Source organism: Gopherus evgoodei, chromosome 10 (assembly GCF_007399415.2).
Source record: "Gopherus evgoodei ecotype Sinaloan lineage chromosome 10, rGopEvg1_v1.p, whole genome shotgun sequence".
Lineage (NCBI taxonomy): Eukaryota > Metazoa > Chordata > Testudines > Testudinidae > Gopherus > Gopherus evgoodei.
Window position 1 is genome coordinate 56,421,259 of NC_044331.1, and position 17,416 is coordinate 56,438,674.

Consider the following 17,416-nt stretch of genomic DNA (forward strand, 5'->3'; position numbering starts at 1 on the left):
TTAAGGAAAGTTAATTTCTTTGGAGCAGGGCAAGCATAAATACAAGGATTTTGGCGAAGTGAGCAGCAGGAGAAATGTGCATGCAACCAACGTAGGAGAGGTTATTGCTTTTTATTAGGGACATGGAGGAATAGAGAAGCTTGTGTGCAGTATGCTGTTGAAATGGATATTCTGTGGGAATAGTGCTGGCCAGTAACCAGCAGAGGGCGGTAGAGAAATAGAAGTGGCGTGTGTAAATCCTATAAAGGCTTTTGAAACCCTAGTTAAATGTTGAAAAGAAGAGCGAGAGCGCATCACAGAGCTCTCAGAAGCCACAGCTCCTCCAGAGAGGCAGCTTCAACAGGCCAAATAAAAAAAGTGCTCAGCAATTTTAAAAATGTCTAATCTGTCTGGCAGCCCAGAGGATGTGGTGAAGCAGCGAGGCAGAGATGGCAAGATGAGAAGGGATGACCTGGATGATTCCCAACCCGAGGGGAAGAGGTTGAAGCTGGGGAATGAAGGAAGAAACAGTGGGAAGGAAGGAGAAGCAGCAGAAGAAATCATGCCATGTTTGGACAGAGAAGATCCTGCGCCCCAAGCAGGTGGTGAAGGCAAAAGTGTAAGTGAGGTTGTTTTCCTGGCTTTGAGCTGGAAAGGGGACTGGGGAAGCTGTGAGGATGCCTTAGCCAACTTCAGGGTGACAGATAATTTCAACTGGGTATCAAGTAGTGTAGGTGGAACCTGACAAAGCGTCCCATCTCCCTGAGAGTGGAAGACAGTAACTATTTAATTTAATATCTTGGCTAGATTCCTTTGGGTGCCAGAATTTGTATTTTAGTCCAGATTGGGAATATTTGACATTATTTTTGTAAAGGATATTCTCTGCTAACACCTGCTATCAGCTTCTTAATACCCTTTAGAGCTGGGGAAGGGAAGGTCTTTGAATTGACTTGGGCATCTCAAGTTATCAGTCCAGGCACTTACGTTACCTGTAGTCATTTTGGGGAATGTTGTTTTACAGTCGGGGTGGGAAAGGGACCTCAAAGGGCATAGGTTAGTTTAAGTGACAGTACTTGAGAATTTGTCAGGGTGAAAAAATTCATGCTGAGGCTTTGCATAAAAACTGCAGTTAGAAAATCCCATCTTGTTAGATCTGCCTATATCAGATCTTTATATGAATCTCAGTTTTTCAGTGTTGTCTGACTGGCTATTTAGTTCAGCTGCTATGCTTGACAGCAGGTGTTTGAGACATAGCAGAAAGTGTATTCATAAAAAAAGACAGATGGATTCCCAACCAGCTTAGGCTTTTTCTCCTGTGATCAAGTCAGGCAAAGGTTTTTTGGAGGGAGGGAGAGTTTGCATACATTGTACCTGCTTCCTTGTGAAGGTGATTCCTATTTGAGTCACTTTCACAATGGGGATTCCAGGGCAGCTAGAGTTGGCTTGATGGAAGTTTGTTGTGGTGTTTTCATTTGAAGTCTTCTCTCCCTACTAGTGTGTTCCTTTCTGGCATTGCCTTCCTGAGTTAAGATGCTCTTCTCCATCAAAAAAGGAATCAATTGACTGCTCCACACTTCAGTGTGATTTACAATCTCACTAATTTTGAAGGCAGAGTAGCTGGCCTGATTCATCCTGGTGGAGATCTGTTTCTTGAAATGCAAGAGTTTATCATATACAGCTGGTTTTCAAAATCTAGCTACATGTGCATAATGTCAGATTATACAGGTGAGATTCTCCTTATTTTATCAGGCTGTGCAACTGTACTTATGATGCATCATGGTATAAGATTGTGTACTGTAACTACAGTGCATCATAAAAGCTTAATGTTGTGTTGCCAAACTATATTTCTCTAGTCATTTTGGTAACTAACTGAAGATGTGTAACATACTGAGATCGGTACATTAGACAAAATCCATGATACTCTTGGAGAAACACACAAAAAACATAGGAGGGTTTTTATGAGCTCATAATGTTATAGAATAACATTAACTGAAACCACACTAGAGTACAGCCTCTTCTGATATGTATTTTTTGCTAATGAAACCTATTTGCTTAGAACATTAACACAGAGAAAAAAAAATTATTTAAAGGTCCTCTCTTTCCCTTTTTATGGCTGAACATATACAACCAAAACAAAATGAGAAGCTTACTTATCTCTTGAGTTTGAGTATCTTCTTTAAATTATCAGAAAGGAAAAGAGGAAACTAGTTCTGTGCTGAGCCTCTACAGGTGAAATTAATTTAATTTAGGTAATGAGCTTACTCAAATAAACAATCTTATTGACCCTTTAAATAACCAGGGATAAATGTATGTGGGCTTTTAAACTGAAGTTGAATGAGACTTTATTTTCATGTTTAGGTAGTGCTGGATTCTAATTCTACACAGGTTTCTCTCATTTGTGCCTGCTTTCTTCTTGTATAATGCAGGACCCAGTCCTGCAGGCACTTAATATTGCTGTGCTCAAAGTTGCAATGCCTAACCAATTTAGGAGCCTAAATGCCATTGACTTACAATAGGATTTTGGCTTGTCTAAATTCCTCTTGAAAATATTGACGTTCCTAAATCAGTTAGAGATTGCAATGCTGAGTGCAGTAATACTTAAATAAAATTAAAAAAACTGGGCCTTAATACCCAGCACCATGCTTACTGTGCACAGAGCCTTTGGGTAAAATTTTCAAAAGTGAGTTGTGCAATGTTGTAGCCATCATCCTGCTGGCCCCAGGATATTAGAGACAAGGGTGGGTGAGGTCTTATCTTATATTATCATATCTGTTAACAGAAGTCAATCCAATAAAATATGACTTCACCCACCTTGTTTCTCAAAAGTGACTTAGGAGCCTAAGACTTAATGAAAGCCAATGGGACTTGGGAGCCTACGTGACTAAATGACTGTTAAAAATGGGGCTTAGTCTCTTAAGTCAGTTAGGGCTAGATTTGTAAAGATAGTGAAGTGCCTGGTTCCCAAAAATCTGGCCTATAAGCATTTTTGTAAACTTAACCTGTTGCTATGAAAGTAAGCACTATGCTTTCTCACAAGTATTGCTAGGATTGTGCCCATACATAGGAAGAAGTCTTGACTCCTGTTTCCTGCTTTGTTATTCCTATAAGCTTCCCTTAGCCTCCTGGAAAATTACTATGTAAATGAATAGTCTTCTGATGCATTTTGTGTGAAGCATCCTACAGAATGTAATAGAACTTGTGTGTGTCTGCTCCAGGGCTGTATTCCACCCATCTTTTCCAGAAGGGTATGTTAAAAATACTAAAGAAACATATTAGTGTGATGAATGGTGATTGCTCCACACCTGTTTCTTTTTCAAAGCCGTTTCCTCACTAATTAAGTTTTGGGCCTGATTCAAAACCCACTATCCTTTCCATTGATTTCAGTGGGCTTTGGATCAGAGCATCATGCTTCATTTTGATTCAAAAAGTTCTACTACATTTCTTTCTCCTGCCGGGATTTGTGCAGTTAAAAGCAAATTGCACTGATGCAGTAGAGAACATGTTACACTCCCTTACCAACAGAACCTCCTTTTATTTTTATATTTTAACTTGTCCAACAATTACTGCATGTGACTGTGATGTTCTTAGTTGTTTGTCGTTTTTGCAGGGAGCAAGTCATGGGAAAAGACAGACTCCATCCCCTTAGGACGTATTGGAATGACTTCAGTTCAGTGTTTAGAAGAAGCTTTAATAGACTTAGCAGTATGGGTAATCAATGCCTGCCCTGGAAGAACATTCCCTAATAGTCCATAATGGCTACTATTTTAAAGAAGTACATTAACAAAATTATAGTCTTTGACTCTTTATTGGACTGGTAGAAAAAAATCAGCACAATAAGGGTGCGATTTCTTTTTACTTATTTCATTATTGTTTGTCTGACTCAGCAGTCATTCTTTGGATTTAGAAGAAAAGACAACCTGGGTCATCAAATCTAGCTCATTGTTTTACTTGGTACGAAATCCTGTATTATGGAAGATGGCAGAGACCATCTGTATTTTATGCTTGTGAAATGGTGAATAATGCTTGAGGGTATTTATTTGGCATTGTACTTTGAGCCACCGCTATTCAGAACTATGAGTTGGTTGCAGATGGGCAGTTTTGCTATTAGCTCTATTGGATAAAGTTGTTTTGTGTTCACCATTAAGATAAAGCCTACATTTGGCAGTGGGTACCACATGGTGAGATTTGGAATTATTCTTTTCCCCCTTTTACTGGGAATAGGCATTATTTTGGGGTGTTTCAGCTAATTTTGGCTTGTTATCAAGATCCACTAGACTTTCTTTCTTCTGTTCTCATTTTATTTGCTTGTAATTTCTCCATAGTGAACAAATTGAATAATCCCAATGGATTGTGACAAAAGCCTTTAAAGAGGCTTAATAGCATTGTACACATCTGTTCAAAGGTATTGGAGTAAGTTCATCTTTACTGTAATAGCATTACCTGCAACTGAATTGCAGTAAGTGTAACATCCTGAAGTTATTTTGATTAGACACACCATGCACGTTTTCCTGTAGGTTTGTCTCTACCTTGTCATTGTTGAAAGGTTGCACGCAGAGTTAGGCAAGGCATATACAGCCAACAATCTATCAGATGAATGTAGCAGCCCTTTGTTCCATTAGGGTGAAATTAATCGCTGTGCATAAAGTGAGCACAAAAACTGAGCAACCCAAGGGCCTGTGTGGGACTTAGGAGGTGTGCTACCTGGTGGATTTCTCTCTCATTGTGTTAGCTGCAAGGAGATCTGTTTTGTATGAACTGATTTATTATCTGAAATCATCCATCTTTGATTAGTGACTAACTCTTCACCAAGATTATTGCTTAGACAGTGTACCATATGCACCACGATGAGTCACCTACAGGACATTTCTGCTCCTTGACTGAATGATTTTCCCACTCAAGATGGCCAAGTGAATACTTCTGGTGGGAATACACATGCAAATGCATATTCACCCAAGTATTTACAACGCTTCTCCTTGCAGTCATCCTTGCAAACAAAAATTTGTTCATCCAGTTGTTTGCAGAAAGTGGGCAAAATGCAGCATTAATAAGTCAAACCAAATTCATTGGTTTTAGTCCAACAAATACTTTACTGTACAATCATTTATTATAGTGTTCACCCAGCTACAAGTATCCTTCAGATACTTCCTCATCTACAGGGGCACAAGTGTAAGAGTGCAAATGAAAGCTCCTAAGTACTGGAATTTTCACAACTGCTATGTTTTTCCAGATATTGTTAGATACTTACCGCAAAGCTCTTTTTATCTTCCCATCCATCCTATCCAAGACAGTGCTGAGGTGAATGATATGGCATGCTGGTGGGGGGCGAAGGGGAGGATTGGTGCATGTGTTTTGGTATAGCATATCTACCCAACAGACTTCTTTCTGAGGAAAAATGTTTAACTTTTTCATTCATGATTCACATTTTTGCCGATGTCAGCATTTCCAGATCCTGCCTAGATATACCAAAAACACCAGCCAAAAGAGACTATTTTTCAGCATTTCTAGTCTGAGAAGGAATCTCAAGAAAGCTTGATACTCAATATTTTCAGCCTGTTTTTGCCAGGGGTTCAGATAGCTTAACAAAGCTTTAACAACTTCTGATTGGTTAGCTGAACTGAACCTTTTGAAGCTTTCCCTTTGGTAATCTTCTGTCCTCTTTCTAAGGCATTTTGTTCCCATGTTAAACACCTATTTTATAACCATGTAAACATAACAGTAAGCACACTCCTCACATCTTTCCTACAACACTTGGACCAGGCACCTGCAATCTGAACTTAAAACTGACTTGAAACCCCCCTTCTGAAACTTAGACTAAGTTATTCTACACTTTCCAAAAATGAGAAGCTGAGAATATGGTGACTGACTCAGCTCTGTGCAAGGAAAGATATTGGGGTGGATCCTCCACTGACTTCAATGGAGCAAGGACAATTAATATCAGCTAAGGATCTGCCTTTCTTCCTACCAGGCTCATATTTGGTTATAGCAGTTGCAAAGGAGGGAGCCATGATCAGTTGCCTTTTAGGAACTGTGTAGCTGGGAATGTCACAGCCTTATCCCTTGCCCCATAGACATAAGCATCTTGATGGGGGAGGGATAGCTCAGTGGTTTGCAACCTGCTAAACCCAGGGTTATGAGTTCAATCCTTGAGGGGGCCATTTGGGGATTTAGTTGGGGATTGGTCCTGCATTGAGCAGGGGAGTGGACAAGATGACCTTCTGAGGTCCCTTCCAACCCTAATGATTCTATGATGCCATCTCTAATTGCATGATCACATGCTGGGCCTAGTTTACCACTGTGTAACTTAACAGATACAATGGAGATTCACAGAGCTGCTAAATTTTCTTGCTGCATTTTACATTAACTTTTTTGGGGTGTAGGGAGGAGGATCATTGGAAAAAATGGAAAACTTGAGTTTTTTCATTCTTCATGAGCCATGCACACACACACCTGCACCAGGGCTGGCTCCAGGCACCAGCGCAGCAAGCAGGTGCTTGGGGCGGCCATGGCGAAGGGGCAGCACATCCGGCTCTTTGGCAGCAATTGGGCGACGAGTCCCCAGTCCCTCTAGGAGGGAAGAACCAGCCACCCAATTTCTGCCGAAAAATGGAAGAAAGCAGTGGCAGTAGAGGTGCCGCCAAAGTGCCGCCGATCTGGCTTTTTTTTTTTCTGCTGCTTGAGGCGGCAAAAACGCTGGAGCTGGCTCTGCCTGCACATACTCTTTCCCAAACAATAGTTGGCAACATCTCTCTGTCTTTGTCAGTCCAAAACTCCTGGGTGGGTTGACAATCTCTTTTATCCTACATGAGGCGGCTTGTGATGAACTTACTCTGACACCCACTCTCAGAGGTTTGTGATCAGTGCAATCACCAGCACAACACTATATTCATTTTGAATGCAACCTTGTGAACCATAAACTCTACTTACACAACGTACTGCATGTTAGAGAAAGAGTCAGTTCTCAGCTAATGTCATATTGTCATATGTCAGTAGCAAGTCCATGGAACTGCAACAATTTTACATTGGCTGAAAATCTGCCCCTATGGATGTGATCCAAAACCTGTTTTAATCAGTGGGTGTCTGTCCCTGGACATAAGTGAGCTTTGGATCAGACCTGAAGTGTACAATGCAGGCAGGGCTGGCTCCAGGCACCAGTGAAGGAAGCAGGTGCCTGGGGCGGCCAATAGAAAGGGGTGGCACTCCGTCCGTTGTTGAGGCGGCACGTTCGGGTCTTCGGCAGCAATTCGGCGGTAGGTCCCTCACTCCTTCTCTTTCCCTTTGGCGGCAATTTGGCTGCAGCTTAATTGTTTTTTTTTCCTTGCCGCTTGGGGTGGCAAAAAAGCAGAAGCCAGCCTTGAATGCAGAGTAACAGTGCAAACTGGTTGGCAAAGATAATCCACTTCACCTGTCAGCAAAGTTAGCAGTCTCCTAAATTACAGATCTGTGCTGCAAAACTGAAGGCCCTGATCAGTGGGAGAGGTGGTGTATATCTGTGCTGTCCCAAGAGGAATTGTTTTTCTGAGTATCACCATTCTTCCTCCTTGCTCCTGTGCAGGGGAAGTAACTGATTTAACCTCTCTTTGGGTTTTAGCACACTTCCCACACCTTCCCCCTCCTGCTGCCTGGTAGGGGAGTTGGTGTAAAGGCTCGGTCCACTTCCTGCCCTCTTCACACCCATTTACTTTAATATCGTGTATACAGACCCTGCTCTCCTTCACACTTAGGTATAGCCCCAATCTGGGTGAGTCCTATGCAGTGGTTGGACAAGTGCAGGAGGGCCTTATTCCCATACCTGGTTGCATAGGACGTAACTGAGTGTTACATTTGTAGCTGGTTTGGCTTTTCAGTTGCCGCTGAAGGAAGCCAATTCAAAAGAAACTGTGCTCACTGCATGAGTGCTGACAAAATTATTAGAGAGAAGAAAGCTTATCATACAAGAAGTCTGTCAGCAGGCGAGGAAGGATGCTTTAGTGGTTACAGTACTAGCCTGGGGCTTGGAATATCTGAGTTCAGTTGCTGGCTCTGTCACTGACTTCCTGTGTGACCTTAGTCAAATCACTTAGGCTGGCTGTGCTTCAGTTCCCCATCTGTAAAACTGGGGTAACAGCACTTCCTTACCTCCCAGGGGAATGGTGCAGATAAACACATTAGGTTATGAGACGCTCAGATACTATGGTAACTGCAGGGGAGAGGTATATAAGTAACAAACAGGGCTTCCAAAGCTTTGTCTTGGGCCAGCCAGGTGCACGGCAGTGAAGGACAAATCCTTTGTTGGATCTATCCATTTATTATTTGTATTGCCATAGCACCTAGAGACCCCCGACAAGCTTGAGGCCCCATTGTGCAAGTGCTGTACTGACGCTTGAGTTGCCGGCATCCCCGCACTAGTGCCCCCAACCCCTGTTGACCTGAGGACTTGGGATCAAGCCCTGGATCTGACTGTGCTATTTTAACTATGCAAAAAGCCTTTAGCCTGAGAAATGAATTGATGCCACATAAGTACCTGCGATAGATGGTAAAGATATGGTGGGCCATTAAACTATGAAAATAGTGTTTGTATGGACAAATGAAATAAACATACACGATGATACATGTGTATCCCAGGTGATAGGAGAAATGAACGATTGTACTTGAGAAATCATTTGTGGTCCAATAATTCAAGACTACTTTATGACACGCATGCAGCAAAGGTCATTTAAGGCTGTGCAGTCAGTGTTAAACTTTGGCAATTTAAGACTTTTGAGAGCCTATCCATACAACTTTGATGTGGTGTTAATGCAGCTTTGTCATACAGAATAGGTTTAGTTTAGGAACTGTTATTCAGTTTAGTTATTAGAATATATGTTTTTGGAAGTGCCCTGGATTGTGTTTGTGAATATTCTTTTGAGAAGGCATTGCAGTGGTTAGAGATGGGAAGGATCTTAATAAATCAGCCAGACCATCTCCTAGCTAATGAAGGCTGGTTCCCTATAAGTACATTTTCCTGTATGTTGTCTAGTCTGATTTTAAAAATACCAAAAGACGGAGCTTTCACTACTTCCCTTGGGAGGTTGCTCCACAGTCTAATAAATCTTGCTGTCCTATTTTACATTTTGCAGTGCCATTTACTTTGAAGCTAAGGTACAACAGCCAGACAAAAATAATTTGAAACAACTCAGTTTTTGTGCTAAAATTTTTACAGATGTATCCATATTTCTCCAGTCTCTCACCTGCCATGCAAAACTCAAATAAGTTTACTTCTGGCACATTTCCACTCTATCCATACTGGCAGTTACAGGCCAAGGTGATAAGTGTCTGCAAATACCATTGATGACAAGATCAGAGTGGGGGACAAAAAGACCAACTATTCACATTTGCTTAAATTAGAATTATATAGGACTGAGAGAAACTTGCTTGTTTTGGCTAGCTAGAAACTTCACCTGGGCTTCTTTGTTAGACCTCACTGAGACTTAAAAAGCCAGTAGACTTACATTTATAGGCATTTAAAGAGAGTGATTTTGTTTTTCTCTACAGGCATATTAGAATTTTTTACTAGTCCTGCTCCACTGACAAAGATAGCTAGGTGTACAAACTGAGCAGGCTTAACTGACTTTGAAATTTAATTTATAAAGGACTCTTATGATCAACCGAGGGGCCCTTTGTAGAGCTTACATGCTCCTCAGCAGAGAGCTGCCAGCTTACAAGATATGTTGAATAGATCTATGTCCTTGTTTTAAAAAAAAAAAAAAAAAGACTGACGTGAAATACAGGAACTTGTTACCAGAATGTAACAGTAAGGTTGACATATCAAGTGCATAAGACAGGTAACCTCAGAAGTTAAGATTGCTCCTTGAATATTAACTGGGTCATCATGCAGGACAATTTAAAGGACATTGTAGTAATACAAAAGGCTGATGGGAAGGAGAAAGAAGGTTGCCATCTACACCAGACATCTATGCAGTGAAGTCACAGGGAAATCCTAGGACCAGTCAGAAATTTTGAGATGGCCACACAAATGTAAAGTATGAAGATCTCAAATAGGAAACAATGCAGGAGATCATCTCTCAAGGTAATGTTCCAAATAGAAAGGAAATCTGCCAAAGCAAATTTTAAGTCCTGAAAAGCACTTTCAGAGAAGGAGCAAAAAATCTATATAAAACAAAGGACAATGCAGTGAGAGAAGAGACAAGAGGAAATATATGGATATCATCACCAAAAAAACTGGAACATTTTATCAGCTCAACAATGTTCTAACTGGCAAGCTTAGTCAGAGGGCCAGTTAAGATCTTTCCTTGTTTGTTTAACCTTAACGGGGGGGGGGGGGGAATCTCCAGAGAGAGTAATGGGCATTCTGTCACCTCTACTGTTTGGCATTGCCATTGACTTGAGAAAAAGTGTAGACTGATACAACACAGGGATTGTATGACGTAACAGTACACTAGATCTAGATTTTGCTGATGGCATAGCTAAACCAACCTGCAAGTAAAGATTGAAAGAAGGCAGCATTCACAGTCAATTCTAAGGGGAAAAACCCCACAAATCTAGTGACAACCCCAGCAACTCCCAGATCAAGCATTATATAGTAGGCAAAGGAAGACAAGAGGTGAGTCAATTGACATAGCTTGTCAGTTATGTACAAGCCAATGGGGATGTCTAGAAGGAAAAGGAGCAGCTGCACTCACCAGCTGAAAATCAACCAAAGATACACACTAAATGCCTCTGAAAGCAAATGCCTCACCATAGGTGCAGGAACTAGGGGTACTGGAGGTACTCCCACACCCCCTGGCTTGAAGTGGCTTCCATCATATACAGGGTTTACAGTTGGGTTCAATGGTTCTCAGCATCCTGTGCCTCAGATATTAAATGGAATGAATTTCTGATGCATCTTTACATTTGCATTCAACAATTCCTTACCTCCAAAATTATCCAGAAGAAAAGATGCAAGTATCTGGGATGTGTGCTAAAAATGAAGCCAGAACAAGTGCGGTGGCAGACATGTCATTGGGCAGCACAAGGAACAGGCAAAAGGGGTTGATGGAAAGAATCCCTCCATTGAACAGTACTTAGGCCTGGTCTATGCTAGAAAATTAGGTGGGTTTTACTATGTTTGTAGGGATGTGAAATGCACACCTCTGAGCAGTATTGTTAAGCCAACTTAAATCATCATGTAGACAGCATCAGGTCGATGGAAGAATTCTTCCATCAGCCTAGCTACTGCCTCTTGTGGAGGTGGATTACCTACAGCGAAGGGAGAAATCCTCCTGTTGGCATAGGTAGTGTCTACACTGAAGTGCTACAGTAGTACAATGCTGTGGTAGCATTTTAAGTATAGACAAACCCTTAGATGTTCTAGCAGAGAATTTGGTGGTTGTTGCATCAAGCCCCCACAAAACACAGCACACCCTTTGATATGCACCAAGGAAACATCCATATCTTTATGGAAATGTGCTTTGGAAATTAGTAACATTCCTTTAGGCTTATATGAAGTGTCCTATAGGATTCAATTGAAAATGCATAACTACTTTAGGCTTGTGTGAAATTGGAGAAAATATTTAGTCAGGTTTTCAGCAATTTCACTTTGTCTATTTACATGCTTGTAAAACGTCACAAACAAACACAGCAATTTTACTGCTGGAACATTCAAAAATTCACATTTTAGCAAAGAACTGTTTGCAAGCAATTTGCAAAAACTGGACTGATTTTTGAGTTCTCAGTGTATTCTGAAACTGCAGAAGATAGTACAACTGAAGGGCAAGAGAAAGAAAAGAGAATTTTCAGCAATTGGTCAGGAGACAAATAGAGGACACTGCACAATAAAACTTATAACCACTCATCAAGTCACAGCCTTCTTATTTTCACAAGTTTTTTTCATTGCTTTCCCTTTCTCGCAGTGCTGTCCAAGGATCAAATACCTAAGGAATCTACTGTCCATGCCATATACATAACAAAGACTTGCGTGCAGAATTAGTGTTTTTATGTAATAAGCTGCGCCTCTGCTTGTTTGGCAGGCCATGAAAACAGTGTAGCATATTTAACAGGAAGTATTTTATCTGCCAGTCTTTAAGGGCCTGATCCAAAACCTGTTGAAGTCAATGAGAGTCTTTCCAGTCACTGTATTAGGCTTCAAGGCTTCATGTGAGGATGGCTTTGGCATTGTAGGACTATGTTTATGGGCTGAAAGACTTCCCTGCTAAACTGAAAGGGTGAAGTCCTAGACACCTAGGGCCAGATTTTTTAAAGATACTTAGACACTTAGTGGGATTTTCAAAAGAATGTAGGTGCCTAAAACTCATTGGATATTACATATTAGATACCTTGATGCTTTGGAAAATCCCACTTGGTGCCTAAATACTGTTGCCCCTTTTCAATCCAAACAGCTGGTCAGACTTCAGGGCCTTGGCGATGTTCCAGTTGGAAGTGGAAATTAATGGAGTTTGGTATTTTCTTTGCTGCAATCTTATTTATGTACAAGGAATGTAGCAAGTCCTGCTTCTCTGAATGCAGGAGGAATCAAGAACAAAAGGAACTGTTTCTTAGTGCCCAATGTCTTTATTCATCAGAGACCCCAAAGCAATCTCTAGCTTTTTCCAGGATCACACTATGCTCGTAGGCTACTGCTTAGCTTTCTTGCTTTTTTCCTCTGCTGCTCCCTCTCTTGTCCTGTGCTCAGTTTTTCTCTCCCTCTCCCACACCATGTCACAATAACCAGTGGAACTCTGTGCCTACCTGATGCTAGTTTCTGGGCAGATTCTAGTAGACCTTGTTTTAGGTGTAGCCCCTTAAGACATTCTTACAACCTCTCTTAACTGAATGCCCTGCTCATACATCAGGTTGAATGAGGTTTTAGCTCTATTAATAAGGAGGTTTCACCCAGCTTATAACAAAATCCCTAAAAACCTGGCCCCTAATGCCTACTGTGTGGTCCCGAAGTGGAGGAGGTCAACTGTGGACATAAGGAAAGAAAAAAAAAGGATGTTTGTTTTTTTTTGGTCAGTTGAAAAAAATAGCATTAACATTTAAAATAACTTTTAAAATTCTTGCCACAGTTGTGCTTTTTCAATGATAGTGCTGTTTGTGTATGGACTTGGAGTTAATGTTCTCTCTTGGAGGTGCCATAGAAATCAAGTGTATTTTAATATGTAAGATATGGCCACTACACAGACTGCATCTTGGTGCCACCAAATATTGAGAAGATGTATAAATGTAGGCTAAGAAACCTGGGGGAGTTATGCACCCAAATGCAACATGTCTGCATTGAAGTGAAACATCTAATACAAAGACCCTTAATGCTGCATTTCCCCTGTAGTTTCATGAACATATTTTCAGTTGCTATTAGATCTAAGCAAGGGTCCTATGTTTGCCATTTGATCCATGCAACTGCTTTTTAGCTCACAGTGATGTATCCAGAAACCATGCAGTTCATGGACTACAGCCTAGATATCTTGAAGTTAGCATTTTATATGCTATCAGATGATCTGCTCTTTTTGACAGCCATTAAATGCACTTAAATGGCATTGCCGGGAGTGTTTGTTGCCATAATTGGTCTTCAGAAAAAGCAGGCCTGGTAAATAGCCGATTTTGTATTTAGACATTGTGTGAACTTCCAAAACCTGATAGGAAAGGACCTTTTGGCCCTTGAAAGCTTGTATATTATAAATTGTTGGTCTAATAAAAGGCATCGCTATCTCTGCTATACCCTGCCTACTGAACTGCCTGTAGATTTTGACAACACGGTAAATGGTCCGCTGATGCACTGCAATATCATTTAACTGCAAACACCTTAGAGGCACTTCCAAAAGGATTTCATGGCCAGTTTCCTTCATATCCGTTTCCAAACATTTATGAAAATTGCCGTTTTCAATAACCGTTTCCAAAAGACAGCAGATGAGCTAGACTAAACTGCAAACGTTATGCAGATGGTTACAAATCATTTTCTGGCTCACTGCAAGATTTGCAAATGCACTGGAGATAAAATGGAATACTTTGCAATACATGAATATATCTGGAGACAATTTTTTCAGTGTCCTTTTGATACTGACTGATCTATCAGAAAGGTAGGTTTCAAGATTGCAGTTACAGTTTTGTTAAAGTGCTGGGAAATTAACTGGTCACATATCAAATCCTATTTTTTCCCTTAGAAATGTAAAATATCTGGAAAAATAAAATGAACAAACATAAAATATTGGTTACAAATACCTGTTGCCCTTTTATAGAATGTAGCAAATGATATTCAACTGGAGAAGAGAGCTTTTAGCTTCAAGGAGGCTAGTTCAGAGGGATGTATAGAATGACAAGGATGCCAACGCTACGCATGAGGCTTTCATTGACTTCCATGTGTATTTGGATCAGGCCCTTAATGAATAACCCTGTATCAATATCTTTGTATCTGGCTATTGGCTTCACAATGGGAATGGCAGTATAGTAATAGGCAAGATGTATATCTATGCCTTCCACCCAAGGATCTCCGCTTTCTTCAGAAAGTTATTGAACAGAAACTGCAGAGGCTCAGCTCTGGTATCTCAGATAGTCCCCCAAGGTATCTCGGATAGTCAGTGCATGCTTTTGTAAATTTTGACCCAAGTGCTTACTGCAGGTAACACATGTAGTCAGTGGCAGAGCTAGAAATACATCCCCTATCTCTTCTGAATACTAGTCCTGTAGCTTCATGAAAAGCTATCTTTGCCCTTAGCAGGTAATATCTTTCCATTTGCAGAGGGAAAGAGAGCCTGATGGATATCATTCTTCTCTTCAGTCCCCAGGAGAAAACTGCTTGCTTTATTATTAAGAGAATGATCTTAATCTACTGTACCTGGTTAGATGGGAAAACTGACGTCTCCCTGATAGGTACATTACTGGATTTCATACTGAGATTCAGTTCAGGTGCCTAAATGTACACCTTTAACCCTGTCTCTTTCAGCCTTTATGCTCCTTGAATGTAAAATAGTAACATTTTTTAGGATGACAGAGCCACCCTTAGGGGTTTGAAACAGCTTTAAAAAAGTACTGATATAGGAATGTGATTCAAAACAAACAAATCCTAATTAAATTGAACGCGTTGCTGCACTTGGAACAGAGGCTAATGGCATCTGAAAAAAAACAGCCAAACAAAAAACCTAGCTCCAGGAAGTATTTTCTAAATGGATTTATTTTAGTCTCAGAAAAAGCTACTTTAGAAACAAGGGAGATAGATGACCTTGTATTTTTAACATGTCTTTAATTGGGACGGCAAGGTGGCTCCGTAGACAAACAATCCAGTTGGATGGATCCTTTGGGCTAAATATTCAAAGTGTTTGAAAGCAAACCTTGCTAACAAATAATGCAGATTTGTGTGAGCACCTGTTCAGATAGCCATGCTCTGTTGGGAAGAGTAGTTTCTTTCTGAGCCCCTGGCTGGGTCACAGGTAGTTTTTATGGTGCCTTATTGATTATGAGTGCGTTGATTTCTTGCTAGAAGGAGCTAACACAAGTGAACTTGCCATAGTTAACAGAAAGCACCAGGCTGGGTTATTGTCAGCATAAGCTAAAGAATGCCATGGTTTAGCTGTTTACTTCGGTAGCCAGAAACGATCTCTCAAGGCTACAAGAAGCCAAACGCAGGGTTTGAATCTTGAGTACACCATGGAAACATGGGAGTGTTTTAGGTTGCAAGAAGAGGTTTGTCCAATGAGCTCAGATGCAATTAGAGAATTCACTGTTTGGTAAACTGCCTAGGAGGAAAACAGGGGTAAGTAAGGCAGAATAGAAGGTTACTCACCTTTGTATATGCTGAAGGTGCTTTCACTTTCTGCGCTGCAGAGAAACCCTTGCAAATGGATTTTAAGAGTGTGGAGTAATCAGCTGCTTGGATGAGTAGCTCTTGTATTGTTTATATCAAGTGAAATTATTTTGCCTCATGATACTCTCTGTCTAGCTTAGGGATAAAAGTAACATCTTATATAATGCATTCGCAAATACTCAGAGCCCCACTCATTAGAAGCTTTTTTCCTAATAAATTATGAAGGTGTCTCCCTGCTCTCTTGGCATTTAGTGTTGCCAAAGCAGGGCAGGTATTTGGGATTTTAGTGCACCATAACAAAAAGTTACTGACAGTCATTAAAAGCTCATGTTAAACTAAGCTTTTGTGGCACTTTGGAAAGAATAAGGTATTTTTCCTAGTGGGACAGTGCTATTTTGTGACACGTTAATCAAGGTTGCAGCAGATATAATTAATACACAGTGTCCATGACTTCAGCAGCATTATGTCCTTCAGCAGCTATCTCATGCTTTAATAGTTAAAACCAGTGGTTCTCAAGTGTGGGTCGGGACCTCAAAGTGGGTTGCAACCCCATTTTAATGGGGTCACCAGGGCTGGCTTAAACTTCCTGGGGCCTAGAGCTGAATCCAAAGCCCGAGCCCCACTGTCTGGGGCCAAAGCCGAAGCCAAAGCCCGAGGGCTTAAGCCCTGGGTGGTGGGGATCAGGTTACAGGCCCCCTGCCGGGGGCTGAAGCCCTTGGGCTTTGGCCCCTCCACCTGGGACAGTGGGGCTCAAGCAGGCTCAGGCTTCATTTCCCCCCCGCCCCGGGGTCATGTAGTAATTTTTGTTCTCAGAAGTGGGCCGCAGTGCAATGAAGTTTGAGAACCCCTGGTTAAAACTATCCACCAATGAGGGGAGTGGGGGAAGGTGGTACTATATACAATAATAGTGCAATGCAGGGCCGGCTCTAGCAATTTCACCACCCCAAGCACGGCGGCACGCCGTGGGGGGCACTCTGCTGCTCGCTGGTCCCGCGGCTCCGGTGGACCTCCCGCAAGCGTTTCTGCGGACAGTCAGCTGGTCCTGCGGCTCCGGTGGACCTGCCACAGGTGTTTCTGTGGAGGGTCTGATGGTCCCGTGGCTCTGGTGGAGCCGCCGCAGGCGTGTCTGCAGGAGGTCCACCGGAGCTGCGGGACCATCAGACCCTCCACAGAAACACCTGTGGCAGGTCCACCGGAGCCACCTGCCGCCCTCCCAGCAACCGGCAGAGCGCCCCCCACGGCGAGCCGCCCCAAGCACATGCTTATCACGCTATGGCCTGGAGCTGGCCCTGGTGCAATGTAATATGTCGGTATAGCAACCCACACAGTTGTATATTCTTCCCCACCCTAAGTGAGGTTCCCATTTCAATTTTATGTACTCTGACTGACTGACTCTGCAATGTGCTTAGTGATGCTGAAGGACACAATATAAAAGTAAATTGCATTGTGTTGTACTTGGAGTTCAGTACACTGTAATAGGTAAGACATTACTCTTAGTGTAGTTTGTTTTTTCTCATAATAAAGGAGGGGGGAATAAAATAACTGGAGTCACCTTAACCTATTGACATTATAAAAAAAATTAATATTGGCAGAGGGAGAATACAGCGTGTTATGATAGTGCTTTGCCTTTGTGGGCACTGAAGAAGTGAAGCTTATTACAGGGAGTGTCAAAAACGAAAGCAGTAG

The 17,416-nt window shown here is 41.6% G+C and overlaps 1 protein-coding gene across 9 annotated transcripts in view; it reads left to right on the plus strand.

Annotated features, from left to right (window-relative positions):
- Nucleotides 1-293: 293 nt before the first annotated feature.
- RBFOX1 (RNA binding fox-1 homolog 1) overlaps nucleotides 294-17,416 on the plus strand; it is a 2,538,143-nt gene continuing 2,521,020 nt past the window's right edge. For all 9 annotated transcript variants that reach the window (XM_030577473.1, XM_030577470.1, XM_030577474.1 and 6 more), the window contains exon 1: nucleotides 294-598. In XM_030577473.1, the coding sequence (XP_030433333.1) occupies nucleotides 377-598 (222 nt within the window). In that variant the 5' untranslated portion in view covers nucleotides 294-376. The remainder of the gene's footprint in view (nucleotides 599-17,416) is intronic.